At 45.0% G+C, this 21,348-nt stretch overlaps 2 protein-coding genes across 2 annotated transcripts in view; one reads left to right on the top strand and one right to left on the bottom strand.

Annotated features, from left to right (window-relative positions):
- Positions 1 to 21,348, bottom strand: part of nrap (nebulin-related anchoring protein) — a 220,693-nt gene that overhangs the window by 21,317 nt on the left and 178,028 nt on the right. The window lies entirely within an intron of this gene.
- LOC139260425 (hyaluronan-binding protein 2-like) overlaps positions 1 to 21,348 on the top strand; it is a 69,127-nt gene that overhangs the window by 14,803 nt on the left and 32,976 nt on the right. Inside the window, exons 4-7 of the mRNA XM_070876990.1 lie at positions 1,672 to 1,779; positions 13,569 to 13,685; positions 15,588 to 15,707; positions 16,067 to 16,238. Of these exons, the coding sequence (XP_070733091.1) occupies positions 1,672 to 1,779; positions 13,569 to 13,685; positions 15,588 to 15,707; positions 16,067 to 16,238 (517 nt within the window). The remainder of the gene's footprint in view (positions 1 to 1,671; positions 1,780 to 13,568; positions 13,686 to 15,587; positions 15,708 to 16,066; positions 16,239 to 21,348) is intronic.

Genomic DNA, 21,348 nt, shown 5'->3' with positions numbered 1-21,348 from the left:
CACACCTCCAACTCCAAGGAAATAGTAATTTAAGTCTTGGATTAAACAAATGGGAGAACTTAAGAAATAGGAGCAGGAGTAGGCCAAACTGCCCCTCGAGCCTGGTCCATCACTCAATAAGATCATGGCTGATCTTCGACCTCAACTCCACTTTCCCGTCTGATTCCCATATCCCTTGATTCCCTTAGAGTTCAAAAACCTATCAATCTCAGCCTTGAATATACTCAACAACTCAGCATCCACAGCCCTTTGGGGTAGGTAATTCCAAAGATTCACAACCCTCTGAGTGAAGAAATTCCTCCTCATCTCAGTCCTAAATGGCTGACTCCTTATCCTGAGACTATGCCTCCTAGTCCAGTCAGAGGAGGAATTGGACCTAATTTCAATCGTTTTGTCGAACACGAAACAGAGCAATAAAAGTCCAATTTTGGGTGCTATACCCCAAGGGCACCTGAAATACGCACAACCCTATATTGGCTCAGGCGATATTGAACATCCCTGATGGCCATCTTAAATAGGTGTGCGGCCTCTTGTATGTGCTAATCAGGAGCCCTAATGCCTGTTTTATGGACACCCCTCAGAGATTGGTCAGAAACTGTCTTTCTGGTTCCTTTTGCGGCCAAACCAGCAGACTTTAAAGGGACCACTGGAGACCACCAACATAATCGTAAAAATGTTTTTAAAATCTTACCTTAATGTGAAGTTAGGAGGAGCAGGAATGCTGCTTCTGGTTACACAGCACTACTGGGAGCTGCTGCCGTATGACGATCTCCACCCCTCCCCCTCCCGTTCACCTCCCCCACTTCCTAGGATCTACCCCAGAGCAGTGGCCAGCATAACAGCCGGCCCAAATTGGTCCAGAGGGATCCACCAAGCAGTCTCAGGGGACCCACCTGCACCTCACTGGAATTGCTTAGCTGAGGCCCAAGGACCCAAGGCCCAATTTAAAATGGGCCTTGGGCTTCCAGTGTCTGAGTGCATCAACCATTTCGGCATTGAAAAACAAGCCTACACATATGTCTCCCCCAGGCTCAGTCCTATCAATGGCATGTGCAAATCTAACTCCAGAGTCCAATGGAGTCAGATCCCTCTCAGGGAGGTAATCGAACACCCCTTGGGCTTGCTTTGTCTGGAGTATAACTCCAGTGTGATACTAGGCTGGGTTTGAAAAGTGCCCGTGACTCAGTCGGACTCCCAGATCACCTCATAAACTTAAGCGGGGTGTACCAATGTGGTCTTGCCGTTGCTCTCGGAACATGTCAACTTTGCTGAAAAAAGAGTGAGGCTCTGCAGGCATGTAAGCCATTCACAGCAAAGCACAGCTTGCAATATATACAGGGCTGTAGCCAGCAGCCAACTACTTTCTGCAGCTACCCACCTGAGAGTGATAGCACAGTTTTATGAGCATATTCACAGAACTGCACCTGCTAGATGCATCCAAAGGCATGTGGGCCTTCAAGAGATATTTAATTCTTCTACCCTCTACCAGGAATCACTACAGATGATTACAACAGGAACTTGGAGAGATACGTTCACTGCAGTAAAAGTCCATTGCTTAATATTTTGAAGTATTATGTACCTGTTAGTTGTCTTTGGACTGCCAGTTATTAATTTATGTACTGTACGCCCTGCGATGAAAACAATAATATTGTTACTTTAATCTTTTTTCAGATCCTTGTTTAACACAGCCTTGTGAAAATGAGGGTACCTGTGAATCAATTAACACAAGCTTCAAATGTCACTGTCATCCCCTTTACACAGGAATGACATGTCAAATAGGTAATGATCTTTCTAAACATGTTTTCTGTGGTTCACTTTTACTGATTTATTACATTTAACCTGTAAAACAATTAAAAGGAAAGCTTTAATAACCACAGCGGTTAACTTTAAAACAATGCGTTAATCAAAAACCATGAACAAATCAATTAGAAAGGAATAAATCTTCTTATTCAGCCCAGACTATTGTACTTTCCTCCACATTGTATTGAATATTGCCATTCCAAACTACATTCTTCCTAAATTACACCTCAAATGCCACTGGGTAATGCGTATCCTTGGTGAATTCATCCTTGTTTCTTTTTTCCCTGGTGTACAAAGTAGCTGAGGATCCTTAACATGCTGAATATTGCATTTCGGAGATATTTTAATACATCTAAGTCAACATTTAACAAGTCATAAACAAATTGTGCATGTGCCGTGTAGAGTGCACAAATGTCAAAGAAAATAAATTCCTCTCTCACATTATTGTAATAACAGAACTTATTCAAAATTGTAAGCTAAATGGTACAATTTTAAAGGATGTACAAGAACAGAGAGACCTGGGGGTGTTTGTGCACAAATACGTGAAGGTTGCAGGACAGGTTAACAAAGCGGTTGATAAAGCAGATGGGATCCTGGGCTTTATAAATTGAAGCATAGAGTACAAAAGCCAGGAAGTTATGCTAAACCTATATAAAACACTAAGTCAGCCCCAGCTGGAGTACTGTGCCCAATTCTGGGCATGACACTTGAGGAAGGATGTGAAGGCTTTGGGGAGAGTTAGAAGAGATTTATTAGAATGGTTCCAGGGATGAGGGATTACAGTTACTTGGATAGACTGGAGAAGCTGGGGTTGTTCTCCTTAGAGCAGAGAAGGCTAAGAGGAGATTTGATGATGTGTTTAAAATCATGAAGCGTTTAGATAGAGTAAATAAAGAGAACATGTTTCCAATAGCTGAAGGGTAAATAACCAACGGGCACAGATTTAAAGTGATTGGCAGAAGAACCAGAGGCGACATGAGGAAAAACATTTTTACGCACGAGTAGTTAGGATTTGGAATGCACTGCCTGATAGGGTGCTGGAAACAGATTCAGTAGTAGCTTTCAAAAAGAAATTGGATAAAAACTTGAAGGAGAAAAAAATGCAGGGAGATGGGGACAGAGTCGGGAAATGGAACTAACTGGATTGCACTTCAAAAGAGCCAGCAGGCTCAATAGGCTGAATGGCCTACTTCTGTGCTATACTATTCTATGATTATATTTTGTAAAACTGGGGCTATATCTTCGTCTCTTCATTAACTTTAGTAAAAATAGAGACAAGAGTAAAAAGGAATGTAGTATTGGAAGACAACTCCATGTTTGGCACTGATCAGAGATGTCCTACCCCTCCAAAAATGGGTTAATGAACATTGTGAATAATGAGTCCATCTTTTTGCTTGTTAAGGCCTTTTAAAGGTAATTAATGAGCAAGTCCGGCACCTTTCTGAAGATGTATAATGCAATCAATAAACACGCAACACAAGGTACTATGAGGGGGGAGATTTTGAAATATCACCCCAAAGATTTTAAAACGTTCAGAGATGAGTCCTGCCAAGTGCATGGTGCAGCGGCTATTGCTGGAAATATCACAGTGGAGAAGTAAAAGGAGAGGGCATCCAATAAGTACAGAGGGTGCAGTACAGGTACTACCACAGGCAGTGAGTCTACTGATAGAAAGTCAGTTCCCTGGGCATGGCAGAGGAGCAATGCAAAATCTGTCAGAATTTGTGATTGAGGTTTCCCACCTGATCCACAATGACCAATGGGAACAGTCATGCATCAGCCTTGCACTTCCAGTGGCAGTGAAGATCAGCAGCCTCCTTAACGTTTATGTACAGGGACTTTCTAGGCATCCAGAAGAAACTTTGCAGCATTCAGGCACTTTGCCTTTTAGACAACAGACACTTTTCTGCACAATAAGTATATAATAAGTCTATATTGGAGAGCGTATTATGGTTGGTTGTTTTTTTAAATTACCAAGAAGCGAATCCCACTTTCAGAAATTATCTATGTGAAAATTGCGAGGGCACATGATTTTGTTAGTAGGTCACAAATTTTAATGAAAAGCAGGCACTTCTCCCACTTTGCAACTCGGAGGGCAATATGGCTCCGTTTTGCCATGATACACTGTAACAAGTTTTGAGCAAATGGTATTGATTTTTGTTGCATGACATCGGTGAATGTGACTCTGCGTTTCTTGACTTTCTGTTGCAGCTTTGTAATAAAAGACTAGGCTGCAATACTTCAAACTTTGCCCCATGCGACACAAAAACAAACTTGTGACACAATGTTCAAGGTTATTATGTTTATTTAGTTTTCTTTCCCTGGCCTCCCAGAACTCGTTCCCAGCATGTGCGTTATTGGAGCTGCAAGTGGCCTAGTTTGAACTCCCCAGCTTTTGTTTGATCTCCCCAGCTCATCTAAGATCAATTATTTTTGTGCCTTGTGCAGATACATAAGAACATAAGAACATAAGAAATAGAAGCAGGAGTAGGCCATTCGCCCCCTTGAGTCTGCTTCGCCATTCAATAAGATCATGGCTGATCTTCTACCTCAACTCCACTTTCCTATGCTATCCCCGTATCCTTTGATTCAATTAATATTCAAAAATCTATTGATCTCTGTCTTGAATCTACTCAACGACTGAGCCTCCTCAGCCCTCTGGGATAGAGAATTCCAAAGATTCACCACCACAATGGGTATAAGATGAGATTTTATTAGCAAGCTCACCTTCTCAGCACACATATAAAAAATAAGATCACAATTTAAATCAGCTGCAATTCTTCCTTTGATTTATGTATTTGATGAATTATTGTGCACATCAAAGTGTAAGATGGCACTGCTAGGGGTTGGAATGGTTTTCCATTTTTACCAATTGATGTCAGTAGCAAGTACTCACAGGTCAGGGCCACAGAGACCACACCCCCTCCCACTCTACCCTGGATGTGAAATTGGGCTTACCACCCCTGACAGCAAGCAATGCCAGGTGCTCCATGTCCTCTATGAGTGGGCTCGGGGGTGCTACCTGTAGCGCTGGTGCGTTCCAAGGGCACTCCCCTTCCGTTAAAGGGAAGAGGCGCCGCGAGCTCTTCGGTGCTTTCGATGGGCCTCCAGTAGGCCACTGGGGATGCGGAGGGGGCCATGGCAGCAGCCCAGCACTGAAATGGAGTGCCTGGCTGCACCATCACAGTACCAACCCCACGAAAATGGACTCTGAGGCTAGACCGGTAGGTTGGAGGGTGGCGCAAAATGGTGGCGCACACCTCGCCTTTACGTTCCGCCCCGCGTATGAAGTGCAGCCCGGTTCATGACCCGTGAGGCTGGCGCTGGCATCGCCCGTGGCGGTCTGCCAGGGCGCTGCCTAATTTCTGCCACGGGGCCAAAACGGGCCGGTGCGCACAGCGATGACGTAGTCGCCGGAGGCACGGCGGCCCGGGGTGCTACCGGCTTCACGCCTCCTCCAACTCTTGCACAATTTCACGGAAATTGGTAGCGTCCCCCCATCCCACCCCGCTCCAGGCGAAAACACTTTCGCATCCCATTAGTGCTCCACGGAGGCGCTAACGGGAGTCGCACAGCAGGGGAATTTCACCCCCACTACCTTAGGGTTGCTTGTCTAGTACCATAACCAGTAGGCTACCATGCTCATTCCAAAGAAAAAAAGAAAACTGGTAACAAGGAGAGTGGTTTCCACTGGTGATGAATTATTCACCGGAGATGGGATTACATTCCCTATGTTACCTTGTCGGATTTTCATGAAGGAGATGTTAGACTTGCAACAGTTGCTGCAGAATGAGTAGCATGCACAGTTAGGTCGAACTTAAGATGTACTAAATCCAATAAATTATTTAAGAAGCAAAGAATATAAGGGTAGGAAAATCAGTAACCCACTACAGGTATTTAAGACAATGTAAACAGAGTGTAAAGTACAAAACCAAAGTAGCACATAATTTAGTTTAAAAACATTGAATATCCTTGAATTTTATCAACAGTGTCATCTTTTTGTGTTATGTATAAGGATGACAAACTTTCATTTGGAAAGACACGGATTAATAAGAACATAAGAACATAAGAAATAGGAGCAGGAGTAGGCCATACGGCCCTTCGAGCCTGCTCCGCTATTTAATACGATCATGGCTGATCCGATCATGGACTCAGGTCCACTTTCCTGCCTGCTCTCCGTAACCCCTTATTCCTTTATCATTTAAGAAACTGTCTATTACTGTCTTAAATGTATTCTGATGCGTTCATAATAAAGGATGAAACTGAGTACTGTGTACAATGAGCAAGTGTGACCTTAGCTCCTTTAATAAGACTCCAGAGTGCAGGTATCTCGTGGGTGGCCTGCTTATATACTGTGCTCCCAAGGGATGCTGTGATCCCTTAGGACTCCAACAGGTAGGCCCTCTGGTGGTAGTGTAATACAGGTTGCAAGGGGTTAAATACATAACATCACTCCCCCGTAAAGTCAATCGTACACTTATTTACAAGGTGAGACGATCTGGGGCTTTTTGCTTCCTTGTCGATCATCTCGGTACAAATGCGGGTGTGGGTGAGTTGGTTAGTTCTTCACTGGCCTTGCCGGGGTGCTGGGGATAGTGAGTTCAGCTTCATGGTCAACCATGATGTCGGTTGCCACTTGTGTGTGTGTTGGAGGATCGAAGTTGGTGGTGTCTTCTTCGGGTTGTTCGTAGCTGTTGGTGAACCGCAATTTGAATTAGTCCAAATGTTTTCTGCACGTTAGTCCAGTGGCCAATTTGACCTGAAACACCCTACTCCCCTCTTTGGCTATGATCATGCCAGCGAGCCATTTGGGACAATGTCCATAATTGAGTACAAACACAGGGTCCTTGACCTCAATGTCACGTGACAAATTTGCGTGGGCATGGTACTCACTTTGTTGATGCTGCCTGTCCTCCATGTGATCATGGAGTTCAGGGTGGACAAGAGAGAGTCTTGTTTTGAGTACCCTTTTCATGAGCAGCTCGGCTGGGGTAACCCCGGTGAGCGAGTGGGGTCTGGTGCGGTATCTGAGCAGCACTCGGGATAGTCATGTCTGCAGGGAGTCTCCTGACATGCATTTCAAGCTTTGCTTGATGGTCTGAACTGCCCGTTCTGTCTGGCCATTGGATGCGTGCTTGAATGGGGCAGATGTGATGTGCTTGATCCCATTGCAGATCATGAATTCCTTGAATTCAGTACTGGTGAAACATGGCCCATTGTCGCTGACTAGGACATCAGGCAGGCCATGCGTGGCAAACATGGCTCGTAGGCTTTCAATAGTGGCTGTGGACATGCTTACAGACATTATTGCACATTCAATCCATTTTGAGTAAGCATCCACAACAACCAAGAACATTTTGCCTAGAATTGGGCCCGCATAGTCCACGTGGATCCTCGACCACGGTTTGGAAGGCCATGACCACAAACTTAGCGGTGCCTCTCTGGGTGCATTGCTCAGCTGAGAGCAAGAATTGCACTGGCGCACGCATGACTCTAAATCTGAGTCGATGCTGGACCACCACACATGGGATCTAGCTATGGCTTTCATCATTACAATGCCTGGGTGGGTGTTATGCAGTTCACAAATGAACGTATCTCTGCCTTTCTTGGGCAAAACCATGTGATTTCTCCACAACAGACAGTCCGCCTGCAAGGACATTTCAGCTTTGCGCCTGTGGAACAGCTTAATTGCCTCTTGCATCTCCGCTGGGACGCTGGACCAGCTCCCATGGAGGACACAGCTTTTTACCAAGGACCGTAAAGGATCCTGGCTGGTCCAGGTCCTGATCTGGCGGGCCGTAACGGGTGACTTTTCATTTTCGAATGCATCCATTACCAAGAGCAAGTCCGCAGGCTGCGCCATTTGCACCCCGGTGGTGGGCAATGGTAGCCGACTGAAAGCATCTGCGCAGTTCTCTGTGCCCGGTCTGTGGCGGATTACATAGTTATATGCTGACAGCATGAGCGCCCATCTTTAGATGTGGGCAGAGGCATTGGTGTTAATCCCTTTGCTCTCAGAGAACAGCGATATGAGCGGCTTGTGGTCAGTTTCAAGCCCAAACTTGAGGTCAAATAAGTACTGGTGCATTTTCTTTACCTCATAATCGCACACCAGAGCCTTTTTTTCAATCATGCTGTAGGCCCTTTCGGCCTTGGACAAACTTCTGGACGCATAAGCGACCGGTTACAAACTCCCCGATTCGTTAGCCTGTTGTAGCACACACCCAACCCCATATGACGACGCATCGCAAGCTAGCACTAATCGTTTACAAGTGTTATACAGGATAAGCAGTTTGTTTGAACACAACAGATTCCTGGCTTTCTTAAAGGCAGCCTCTTGTGAATTGCCCCATACCCAGTCGTCTCCCTTGCACAGTAGCGCATGTAGGGGTTCGAGCAGAGTTTTTAACCCAGGTAGGAAATTACCGAAATAGTAAAAAGGAGTCCGAGGAACGACTGCAGCTCCGTCACGTTCTGTGGTCTCGGCGCATTCTTGATGGCCTCCATCTTGGTGTCGGTGGGTCTGATGCCGTCTGCTGCGATTCTCTTCCCAAGAACTCGACCTCCTGCGCCAGGAAAACACACTTTCAACCTGAGTCCCACGCAATCCAACCGACTAAGAACCTCTTCCAGATTCTTCAAGTGCTCAATGGTGTCCTGACCTGTAACCAGTATGTCGTCCTGGAAGACCACTGTACAAGGAACCGACTTTAGCAGGCTCTCCATGTTCCGTTGAAAGATTGCCGTGGCCGACCGAATCCCGAACGGGCTTCTGTTATAGATGAACAGATCTTTGTGCGTGTTGATGCAGGTGAGGCCTTTCGAAGACTCCTCCAGTTCCTGCGTCATGTAGGTCGAGGTCAGGTCCAGCTTGGTGAACGTCTTCCCTCCAGCTAGGGTCGCAAATAGATCGTCTGCCTTGGGTAGCGGTCCTGTAGCGAAAAATGGTTAATCGTTACTTTATAGTCCCCACAAATTCTGACCGTGCCATCCTCTTTAAGTACTGGGACAATTGGACTGGCCCATTCATTGAATTCCACCGGCGTGATGATGCCTTCTCGCTGCAGCCTGTCCAGCTCAATTTCCACTTTCTCACGCATCATATATGGTACTGCCCGTGCCTTGTGGTGGATGGGTCGCGTACTGGGAACCAAATGGATCTGCACTTTCGCCCCCAAGAAGCTTCCAATGCCTAGCTCGAACAACGATGGAAACCTGCTCAGAACCTGGGCACATGAGCCGTCGTCGATGGACGAAAGTGTTCGGATGTCATCCCAGTTCCAGCAGATTTTTCCGAGCCAACTTCTACCAAACAATATGGGGCCATCCTCTGGCACAATCTACAGCGGGAGTTCGTGTACTGCTCCATCATAGGAGACTTTGACTTCTGCACTGACAATTACAGGGATTAGCTACTTGGTGTAAGTCCTTAGTTTGGTGTCAATGGGGCTGAGCTTGGGCCTGTGTGCCTTATTGCCCCACAGCCTGTCGAAGGCCTTTTTACTCATTATGGACCGACTCGTACCTGTGTCCAATTCCATAGAATTCCCTTCAGTTCAACTTTCAACATTATTGGTGGACATCTCGTGGTGAATGTGTGAACCCCGTACACTTCTGCCTCCTCGGTACGAGTCTCCAATTCAGCCCAATCCACAGTGGATCAATCTTCCTCTGCAACATAGTGGTTTGCAGGATTTGCAGCTCGCCTGCACATTCGCTGGAGGTGTCACATTGTTCTGCAACCATTGCGCGCAAAGTGCTTGAAGCGGCATTGATGCGGCCAATGATCACCTCCACAACGCCAACAAGGTGTTAACTGCCTCGCATTAACGATTGATGATGGACTCTGGGTCCTCTGAGGTCGGGCAGCAGCAGTCATGTTCTGCCATGTATATTCCTGCTCAAAAATGATATTACTTTGTGCACAGTACTGGCTAAAACTTCTTTACTCTGCAAAATCGGTTTGCTGTTGTTGCTGGTGGACATAAATGCCTGGGCTATCGTTATGGCTTTACTTAGATTCGGAGTTTCAACAATCAACAGTTTGCGAAGGATTACCTCATGGCCAATGTCCAGTACAAAAAAGTCTCTGTGCATTTGTTCTAGGAATCCTTCAAATTCGCAATGTCCTGCGAGGCGTCTTAGTTCGGCGACATAGCTCACCATTTCCTGGCCCTCCGACCGTTGACACATGTAGAACCGATATCTCGCCATCAAAACGCTTTCCTTAGGATTTAGATGTTCCTGGACCAGCGTACACAATTCTTCATTGGATTTGGTTGTTGGTTTCACCGGAGCTAGAAGATTCTTCATGAGGCCATAGATTGTTGCCCCACAGACAGTTAGGAGGATCGCCCTTCGTTTGGCAGCGTTCTCATCCCCTTCCAGCTCATTGGCCACAAAGTATTAGTCGAGTCTCTTCATGAAGGCCTCCCAATCATCCCCTTCTGAGAACTTCTCCAGGATACCAACAGTTCTTTGCATTTTTCCGCGGTTGTTCGTTACCTCATCGCCAATTGATGCGTTCATAATAAAGAATGAAACTGAGTACTGTGTACAATGAATAAGTTTGACCTTATCTCCTGTAATAAGACTCCAACTTGCAGGTACCTCGTGGATGGCCTGCTTATATACCGTGTTCCCAAGGGATGCTGGGCTCCTTTGGGACTCCAACAGGCAGGCCCTCTGGTGGTAGTGTAATACAAGTTGCAAGGGGTTAAATACATAACATATTCAATGTCCCAGCTTCCACAGCTCGCTGAGGCAGCGAATTTCACAGATCCACAACCCTCTGAGAAAATAAATTTCTCGTCAACTCAGTTTTAATGGGTGGCCCCTTAATCTAAGATTATGCCCTCTAGTTCTAGTCTTCCCTATCAGTGAAAACATCCTCTTTGCATCCACCTTGTCAAGCCCCCTCATGATCGTATATGTTTCGATAAGATCACCTCTCATTCTTCTGAATTCCAATGAGTGGAGACCCAACCTACTCAACCTTTCCTCATAACTCAACTCCCTCATCTCCGGAATCAAGGACAGTCAGCACGGATTTGTTATGGGAAGGTCATGTTTGACTAATTTGATTGAATTTTTTGAGGAGGTAATATGGAGGGTCGTTGAGGGCAGTGCATTTGATGTAGTCTGCATGGATTTTAGCAAGGCTTTTGATAAGGCCCCACATGGCAGGCTGATCAAAAAAGTAAAAGCCCATGGGATTCAAGGGAGGGTGGCAAATTGGATCCAAAATTGGCTCAGTGGCAGGAAGCAAAGGGTGATGGTTGCCTGGTGTTTTTGTGACTAGAAGGCTGGTCCCAGTGGGGTTCCACAGGGCTCAGTACTCGGTCCCTTTTTGTAGTATATATTAATGGTTTAGATTTAAATGTAGGGGGCATGATAAAGAAAGTTGCAGATGATACAAAAATTGGCTGTGTGGTTCACAGTGAGGAGGAAAGCTTTAAACTACAGGACGATATCGACGTAGGGGTCAGTTGGGCAGAAAAGTGGAAAATGGAATTCAATCCGTAAAAGTGTGAGGTAATGCATTTGGGAAGGGGCAACAAGGCTAGGGAATACACAATGAATGGAAGGATACTGAAAGGTGTGGCGGAACAGAGGGACCTTGGAGTGTATATCCACAGATCTTTAAAGGTAGCAGGACAGGTCGATAAGGTAGTTTAAAAAGCATACAGAATGCTTTCCTTTATTAGCTGAGGCATACAATATAAGAGCAGGGTAGTTATGCTAGAACTGTGTATAACACTAGTTAGGCCACAGCTTGAGTACTGCGTACAGTTCTGGTCACCACATTACAGAAAAGCTGTGATTGCACTTGAGAGGGTGCAGAGGAGATTTACGAAGATGTTGCCAGAACTGGAAAATTTTAGCTATGGGGTTGTTTTCTTTGGAACAGAGGAGGCTGAGGGGAGATTTAATTGAGGTGTATAAAATGATGAGGGGTTTAGATAGCATGGATAAGAAGGACCTGTTTCCCATAGCAGAGTGGTCAATAACTAGGGGATATAGATTTAAAGTAGTTGGTAGAAGGATTAGAGGGAAGATGAGGGGAAAACATCTGGGGGTATGGAATTCACTGCCTGGAAGGGTGGTAGAGGCAGAAACCCTCATCACATTTAAAAACTATTTGGATGTACACTTAAAGAGCCGTGACTTACAGGACTATGGACCTAGTGCTGGAAGGTGGGATTAGGCTGGGTAGGTCTATTTTGACCGATACGAATACGATGGGCCAAATGGCTTCTCCTGTGTCGGAATTTTCTTTGATAAGATGAGCCTTATGGTTCACCTGATTGGTTATCTGCTTATTGCCTTTTATCTCTTGCTAATTTGTTTTAAAAATACACACAACACACATTGTAAAGACACAGTAAGGCATTAAAATTTACAAGGGTCATTGTTCCTCCAGAGAACAAATCCAAATATACAGATAGGAATAACCAACCTTACAAAAGCAAAATACCGCAAATGCTGGAAATCTGAAATAAAAACAGAAAATGCTAGAAATACTCAACAAGTCAGGCAGCAGATGTGGAGAGAGAAACAGAGTTAACATTTCAGGTCGATGATCTTTCATCAGAACTGGAAAAAGTTAGAGGTCTAACAGGTTTTTAAGTAAGCGTAGGGGCAGGGAAGGGGGGGAGAGGAGGAAAGAACAAAAGCGAAGGTCTGTGATAGGGTGGAAGGCAAAGGAGATTAAGAGGCAAAGGGGATAATAGTGCAAAACAAAAGGAGATGGTAATGCGACAAGTTAAGAAACAAAAGATGAGTCTAGATAGGATGTAAATGAAAATGGCAGAGCCATCAACAGCTGCCATGGAAAGAGAGAGAAAAACAGGAAAAAAAAATGTGGGCAGAGGTTATGGTCTGAAATTGTTGAACTCGATGTTGAGTCCAGAAGGCTGTCAAGTGCCTAAATGAAAGATGAGATGCTGTTCCTCGAGCTCCATTGGAATGATGTAAGAGGCCGAGGACGGTGAGATCAGAGTGGGAGTGGAGCCACCTTAGCTTTAAATGTAGAGTAGTCAACATAGCAGACACATCGCAATCAGTTTTCTCCCCATTAGAGCACAATTTGTGATGCCTGCACCACATTTAGCTGCAAACTTCCGATAATTTATTCAATCCAACACATTTGGGTTCTATTATTATTGCTAGTCTTTGGTGTAATGCTTGTATAATTTAAGTAGGTTGTAACGTTACCCTTGAAATTAAGTGATAGAATTCTGTCGCGATATCTTTCATTTGTTGTACTGTTTAAATTTCTTTCAATAAAATCAGCTTTTAAATAACAATAGAAAAGCAACCATGCAGAAATGATATTTTTAATGATTTGCATTGCTTTCAAAACTTTCAAATATTATTTATTGTTTTATGAAACTTTAAAATGGTAGGTAAACATCTCGCTGCTGTTATTGGCCACAATCTGACAACATTCATGATGTTTCATATTGGGTTTAAACTATTTCCCTAAAATACAGTGGTGGCTACACTTCATGAGTAATTAATTGACTGTGAAGAGCTTTAGGACATTGTGAGGATGTGAAAGGAGCTATATAAATGCAAGTTCTTTCTGATTCATAACTCATTGTTAAACTGCAGCAATGCCCTACCTAATTCCATGTTTGTGGTTGACTGATAGTAATTCTTCTAGGTGTCTGAAGTCCAAATCACATTCCAATTTACAACAGGAAAGGGTAAGTGAGAAGGGAAACAACTGGACACATTTTAAAACATTGTTCTTTATATTGCAGTGAACAATCCCTGTAAGAAGAGCACATGCATAAATGGAGAGTGTGTCCTTAACACTATTCCACCATACCACAAGTGCAAATGTGACTACCCATTCAAACCACCGAACTGCAAAAAACGTATGGTAACCAATTCTATTTTTCAACATGCTATGCCTACATGCTTTCTTGCTTTTTTATAGCACTTTGTGAAATGTTGTCAAGAAATATGTCAAAGACAAAAAGGATATCCTTCGAAACCATCATGCAGGAGGAGCTCATACAGGTGACTCCGCAACCCAGCGCTCCCCTGACAGATAACTGCACTCCACACTGGCAGTGTTGGATCACGGAACCACCCCTCACATTGAAATGCAGCACAGCAAAATGAATAAAAATGCTGCAAAATGCATCAGTGAGAAAAATAAAAGGGAAAAAAATTACAAAGCTGTCACAGAGAAGAGAGGAAGGGGATGGAGCATTGATCCAAGCACAAGATTATATTGAAGTCAGTCAAAAAATTAGGGAAGGCGAAAGAAACCTGGAAAGGAATATAACAGCAGATGGAAAACATGACAATAATTAGTTCTTCCAATAATATAACAGCAAAAAGGGCAGTGAATGAGAAAGTTAAAACCCTCAGAGATTCAAATGAACTTTACATATAATGGGGATGATAAATCAAATGATACACTGCAACTTAACTTCCACATGTCCTTTGATGACTTTCCACAGGAAACTTCTTTTTACAAAAGTAGATAATAGTTGTGAGGGGATCTGGGCCACAAAGAGAGCAGATATTGACAGTGGTGCACCTCGGATCTATTTTGGAATGCCCATACACATCCTCCCCCCGCCCCCACTGCAACTCCCTGATCCTGCTACACACAAATAACCTGCAATCGGTCTCAATGCAATGTAATGACACTTGCAGATGACAACAAGCCAGGGTGTACTGTGACCTAAAATGAGCTTTTGAACCTGGGCTACTGAGTGGTAAATGAAACTTGTGATGCCTAGTGCCTGCTGTCTGTCGATCAAGGACTCAAACCCATTCTTGTCTGTTGCCTAAAGACCAACTAGTGACTATCCTCCTTAGTGGGGGAGTAAGTGGGTTCTATTATGATTGATTCAGAAATTTGGAACAAAGTCCATCTTCTGTGGTTGATTTAGTAGTCCTTGGCCTAATACTTGACCGAAATGCAGTACCCGAGGGTACAGTTAATGATTAAGCAGCCTGCCTGGTTCATTAATGGGAACCTGGAGGAATAGACCTGTTGGTGGGCGTGGGTTCCTTCCCACTCGGCACCTAATAAACCAAAAAGCCAATTCTCTAACAGGTAGGAAGGTCCAAGGCTCACTCCAAGTTGGCCCCTGGGTACCGTCTACAAATCTGGCGCGCTGCGGATGCCAATCGGGTGAATTAATGCAGATTGCTATTCAGGGCACTGAAAAATTCAGCCAGTTCATATGTGGAGATGTCCCATCGGTAAGTATTGGGAGAGGGGGAGGCAAATGGGAGGGGTGGCAAGTACGGACTGGCAGAGGCTCGCAGTATTGCTGTGGAGTCACGAGGACTGCCCCTGCTCCTCCTGCCTCCACATTAACGTACGTACTCTCTGTAGACATGGAACAAGAAATCAGAGCATGTGTGGTATATGCTTCACCCAGCTTATGCCGAATTTGACAGCAAGGTCCTAAATAGGCATTGCACCCCTGATTAGCATATCCAATGGGCCTAATGTCTGTTTTAAGCAGCACCCCAGACACTCAGATGTCGAACAGCTGGTGAATTGGCAACCGACACTTCCAGAGGTAAACTAGGCGTGAGAGATCGTGCCCCCCAAAAATGGGCACAATGGGGACCAATTTCTCCTCATAGATTTTTCACTGGGGATTTGAATTTTGTTTTATTGTACTTCAAACAGTTTAAAAGTAGAAAAAGAATCAATAACACCTAATGGAAAGGTGACAATTTGAAATGTATATTTCCTTGGAGATGTTACGAAATTTAAACGATGTTTCCTAACCATCTCCTCTTAGGAATTATCACATGCTCAATAAGCCCTTGTAAAAATGGAGGAATTTGCAAAAAGGGCAGGTCAAGAAGTGATTTCACTTGCGTCTGCCCAAAATCATTCACAGGGCAATTTTGTGAAACAGGTAAAATGTTTGCTATTTGTGGTCAATGGATTTAATTAATTAAAACTTCCAAATCAGTAATTTGGGACTAGCTTTTTCCAGCTTGTAGCAAATGCACTTCAATTAAGTTATTTTTTGCATTGGTAAAATCTGCTGTACTACTAAAGTGATTTGAGAAGATTGATAATATCCTATAACTAATTTTTTAACTTATTTTTGAATAGGTAATAGCAAAATCGTATATGATTTCTGGTTTACTATTAGTCAGATGTAGATTGTCTGAGTTTTTGGGCTAGGATAATGTTCATCCCGAAGGTGATTATTTGATATTGTTGAATTTGTAACTATACATGTAACTCTAAGGCTTTAATATTCCATAGAAACCAATGACTGTTATGAAGGAGCTGGTGAAACCTACAGAGGCAATGTCAGTACAACAAAACAGGGGAAAATGTGTTTATACTGGAGTTCGCACTTGCTTCTAAGGAAACATCTCAATATATTTGGGGACCAAGCTGAAGAAAATGGTCTTGGAGATCACAGATTTTGCAGGTAAAAATATACCATGAAGACTCTGGGTGCAGTTGTCACTAAGCCGAATTCCAGCCTCAGCCTTGACCTGGTATTACACGAAGGCCAATAATAGACTGGCCAGTACCTGCAGCACATTGGCTATGAGAAACCCACTGTTATGTATTTAACCTGTTGTAACCTTGTAACCTGCATCACACCTGTCCACCAGAGGGCCTACCTGTCGGAGTCCCAAGGGATCCCAGCATCCCTTGGGAGCATTGTATATAAGCAGGTCACACACGAGGTACCGGCACTCTGGAACTACAATAAAGGAGCTAAGTTCACACTTGCTCATTACACACAGTACCCGGCTTGACCATTTATTATGAGTATAACAATTGGCGACGAGGTAACGAACAACACGAAAATGCAAAGAACAGTCGACATCTTGGAGAAGTTTTCAGAGGGGGGCGATTGGGAGGCCTTCGTGGAGAGACTTGACCAATACTTCATAGCCAACAAGCTGGAAGGGGACAAGAACACGACCAAACGAAGGGCGATCCTCCTAACTGTCTGTGGGGCAATAACTATGGCCTCATGAAGAATCTCCTTGCCGCGGCTAAACCAACAAAGAAATCCTACGAAGAACTGTGTATACTGGTCCGGGAGCACCTAAATCTTAAGGAAAGCGTTTTGATGACGAGATATCGGGTCTAGACGTGTCAACGATCGAAAGGCCAGGGTTTACCGATATATAAAACAGAAAAGAGTGACTAAAGTAAATGTTGGTCCTTCAGAAGATGAGAAGGGGGATTTAATAATGGGAAATGTGGAAATGGCTGAGACCTTAAACAATTATTTTGCTTCGGTCTTCACAGTGGAAGACACAAAAACCATGCCAAAAATTGCTGGTCATGGGAATGTGGGAAGGGAGGACCTTGAGACAATCACTATCACTAGGGAGGTAGTGCTGGACAGGCTAATGGGACTCAAGGTAGACAAGTCCCCTGGTCCTGATGAAATGCATCCCAGGGTATTAAAAGAGATAGCGGAAGTTATAGCAGATGCATTCGTTATAATCTACCAAAATTCTCTGGACTCTGGGGAGGTACCAGTGGATTGGAAAGCAGTTAATGTAACGCCTCTGTTTAAAAAAGACAGACAAAAGGCAGGTAACTATAGGCCAGTTAGTTTAACATCTGTAGTGGGGAAAATGCTTGAAGCTATCATTAAGGAAGAAAGGGACATCTAGATAGGAATAGTGCAATCAAGCAGACGCAACATGGATTCATGAAGGGGAAATCATGTTTAACTAATTTACTGGAATTCTTTGAGGATATAACGAGCATGGTAGATAGAGGTGTACCGATGGATGTGGTGTATTTAGATTTCCAAAAGGCATTCGATAAGGTGCCACGCAAAAGGTTACTGCAGAAGATAAAGGTACGCGGAGTCAGATGAAATGTATTAGCATGGATCGAGAATTGGCTGGCTAACAGAAAGCAGAGAGTCGGGATAAATGGGTCCTTTTCAGGTGGAAATCGGTGGTTAGTGATGTGCCACAGGGATCGATGCTGGGACCACAACTGTTTACAATATACATAGATGACCTGGAAGAGGGGACAGAGTGTAGTGTAACAAAATTTGCAGATGACACAAAGATTAGTGGGAAAGCGGGTTGTGTAGAGGACACAGAGAGGCTGCAAAGAGATTTAGATAGGTTAAGCGAATGGGCTAAGGTTTGGCAGATGGAATACAATGTCGGAAAATGTGAGATCATCCACCTTGGGAAAAAAAACAGTAAAAGGGAATATTATTTGAATGGGGAGAAATTACAACATGCTGCGGTGCAGAGGGACCTGGGGGTCCTTGAGCATGAATCCCAAAAAGTTGGTTTGCAGGTGCAGCAGGTAATCAGGAAGGCGAATTAAATGTTGGCCTTCATTGCGAGAGGGATGGATTACAAAAGCAGGGAGGTCCTGCTGCAACTGTACAGGGTATTGGTGACGCCGCACCTGGAGTACTGCGTGCAGTTTTGGTCACCTTACTTAAGGAAGGATATACTAGCCTTGGAGGGGGTACAGAGACGATTCACTAGGCTGATTCCAGAGATGAGGGGGTTACCTTATGATGATAGATTGAGTGGACTGGGTCTTTACTCGTTGGAGTTCAGAAGGATGAGGGGTGATCTTATAGAAACATTTAAAATAATGAAAGGGATAGACAAGATAGAGGCAGAGAGGTTGCTTCCACTGGTTGGGGAGACTAGAACTAGGGGGCACAGCCTCAAAATACGGGGGAGCCAATTTAAAACCGAGTTGCGAAGGAATTTCTTCTCCCAGATCATTGTGAATCTATGGAATTCTCTGCCCAAGGAAGCAGTTGAGGCTAGCTCATTGAATGTATTCAAATCACAGATAGATAGATTTTTAACCAATAAGGGAATTAAGGGTTATGGGGAGCGGGCAGGTAAGTGGAGCTGAGTCCACGGCCAGATCAGCCATGATCTTTTTGAATGGCAGAGCAGGCTCGAGGGGCTAGATGGCCTACTCCTGTTCCTAATTCTTATGTTCTTATGTTCTTATAAGTGGCGAGCTACGTCGCCGAACTAACGCGCCTTGCAGGACATTGTGAGTTTGAGGGGTTCTTAGAACAAATGCTCAGAGACTTTTTTGTACTGGGCATCAGACATGAGACAATCCTTCGCAAACTATTGACGGTAGAAACTTCGAATCTAAGTAAAGTCATAACGATAGCCCAGGCATTTATGTCCACTAGCGACAACACCAAGCAGATTTCGCAGAACAAAAAAGTTTTGGCCAGTACTGTACATAAAGTATCATTGGTTTTGAGCAGAAATGTACAGGGCAGAATGTACATGCCGGCTGTTGTGGCCCGACCTCAATTGACCCAGAGTCTGCCATCACCTGTTAATGCGAGGCAGTTAACACTCTGCACCCTGTTGGCGCTGCGGGGGTGATCATCGGCCCCATCAATGCCGCTTTAAGCACTATGCGTGCAATGGCTGCAAAACAATGGGATACCTCCAACGAATGTGCAGGCGAGCTGCAAACCCTGCAAACCACCACGTTGCAGAGGAAGATCGGTCCACGGTGGACCAGACGGAACTGGAAACTCGTACGGAAGAGGCAGAGGTGTACGGGGTACACACATTCACGACGAAATGCCCACCAATAATGTTGAAAGTTGAACTGAATGGTATTCCAGTGTCTATGGTGCTGGACACAGGGGCAAGTCAGTCTATAATGAGTAAAACGGCCTTCGACTGGCTGTGGGGAAAGAAGGCACAAAGGCCCAAGCTCAGCCCCATTCACACGAAGCTAAGGACTTATACAAAGGAACTAATCCCAGTAATTGGCAGTGCTGATGTCAAAGTCTCCTATGATGGAGCAGTACACAAACTCCCGCTGTGGATTGTGCCAGGAGATGGCCCCACGTTATTTGGCAGAAGCTGGCTGGGGAAAATCCGCTGGAACTAGGACGACATCCGAGCGCTTTCGTCAGTTGATGACACCGCATGTACCCAGGTTCTAAGCAAATTCCCTTTGTTATTTTAGCCAGGCATTGGAAGTTTCTCGGGGGCAAAAGTGCAGATCCATTTAGTTCCCGGTATGCGACCCATCCACCACAAGGCTCGGGCGGCACCGTACATGATGCGTGAAAAAGTGGAAATCGAACTGGACAGGCTGCAACGTGAAGGCATCATCGCGCCGGTGGAGTTCAACGACTGGGCCTGTCCGATTGTTCCGGTACTTAAGGAGGATGGTACAGTTAGAATTTGCAGTGACTATAAAGTAACGATTAACCGTTTCTCGCTGCAGGACCAGTACCCGCTACCCAAGGCAGACAACCTAATTGCGATCCCGGCTGGAGGGAAGACGTTCACCAAGCTGGACCTGACCTCAGCCTACATGACGCAGGAGCTGGAGGAGTCTTCGAAAGGCCTCACCTGCATCAACACGCACAAAGGTCTGCTTATTTACAACCGGTGCCCGTTTGGGATTCAGTCGGCTGCAGCGATCTTCCAGTGGAACATGGAGAGCCTGCTAAAGTTAGTTCCTTGTACAGTGGTCTTCCAGGACGACATATTGATTACAGGTCAGGACACCATGGAGCACTTGAAGAAGCTGGAGGAGGCTCTTAGTCGGTTGGATCGCGTGGGGCTCAGGGTGAAACGCTCGAAGTGTGTTTTCCTGCCACAGATCATCAAATTTTTAGGGAGTAGAATCACAGCAGACAGCATCAGACCCACCGACGCCAAGACGGAGGCCATCAAGAACACGCTGCGACCACGGAACGTGACGGAGCTGCGGTCGTTCCTGGGACTCCTGAATTACTTCGGTAATTTCCTATCTGGGTTAAACACCCTGCTAGAACCCCTGCATGCGCTACTGCGCAAGGGAGATGACTGGGCATGGGGGAATTCACAAGAGGCTGCCTTTAAGAAAGTCAGAAATTTACTGTGTTCTAACAAACTGCTTGTTCTGTCTAATCCATGTAAACGACTAGTGTTAGCTTGTGATGCGTCGTCACACAGGGTCGGGTGTGTGTTACAACAGGCTAATGAATCGGGAATATTGCAACCAGTTGTGTATGCATCCAGGAGTTTGTCCAAGGCCAAAAGGGCCTACAGCATGATTGAAAAAGAGGCACTGGCGTCCGTTTATAGGGTAAATAAAAATGCACCAGTACTTGTTTGGCCTCAAGTTTCAGCTTGAAACTGACCACAAGCCGCTCATATCACTATTCTCGGAGAGCAAAGGGATCCAAAGGCATCCAAAGATGGGCGCTCACGCTGTCGGCATACAACTATGTATTTCGCCACAGACCGGAGACACAGAACTGCGCAGATGCTCTCAGTCGGCTAGCATTGCCCACTCCCGGGGTGGAAATGGCACAGCCAGCGGACCTGCTTATGATCATGGAAATAGCGGATGCATTGACAGTCATTTTCCAACATTCCATTGACTCTGGATCAGTTCCTATGGAGTGGAGGGTAGCCAATGTAACCCCACTTTTTAAAAAAGGAGGGAGAGAGAAAACAGGGAATTATAGACCGGTCAGCCTGACCTCAGTCGTGGGTAAAATGATGGAATCAATTATTAAGGATGTCATAGCAGTGCATCTG

The sequence above is a fragment of the Pristiophorus japonicus genome, chromosome 3 (assembly GCF_044704955.1).
Source record: "Pristiophorus japonicus isolate sPriJap1 chromosome 3, sPriJap1.hap1, whole genome shotgun sequence".
In the NCBI taxonomy this organism is placed as follows: domain Eukaryota; kingdom Metazoa; phylum Chordata; class Chondrichthyes; family Pristiophoridae; genus Pristiophorus; species Pristiophorus japonicus.
The sequence above is the reverse complement of the archived record's forward strand: the minus strand, read 5'-3'. Positions and strand labels throughout refer to the sequence as shown.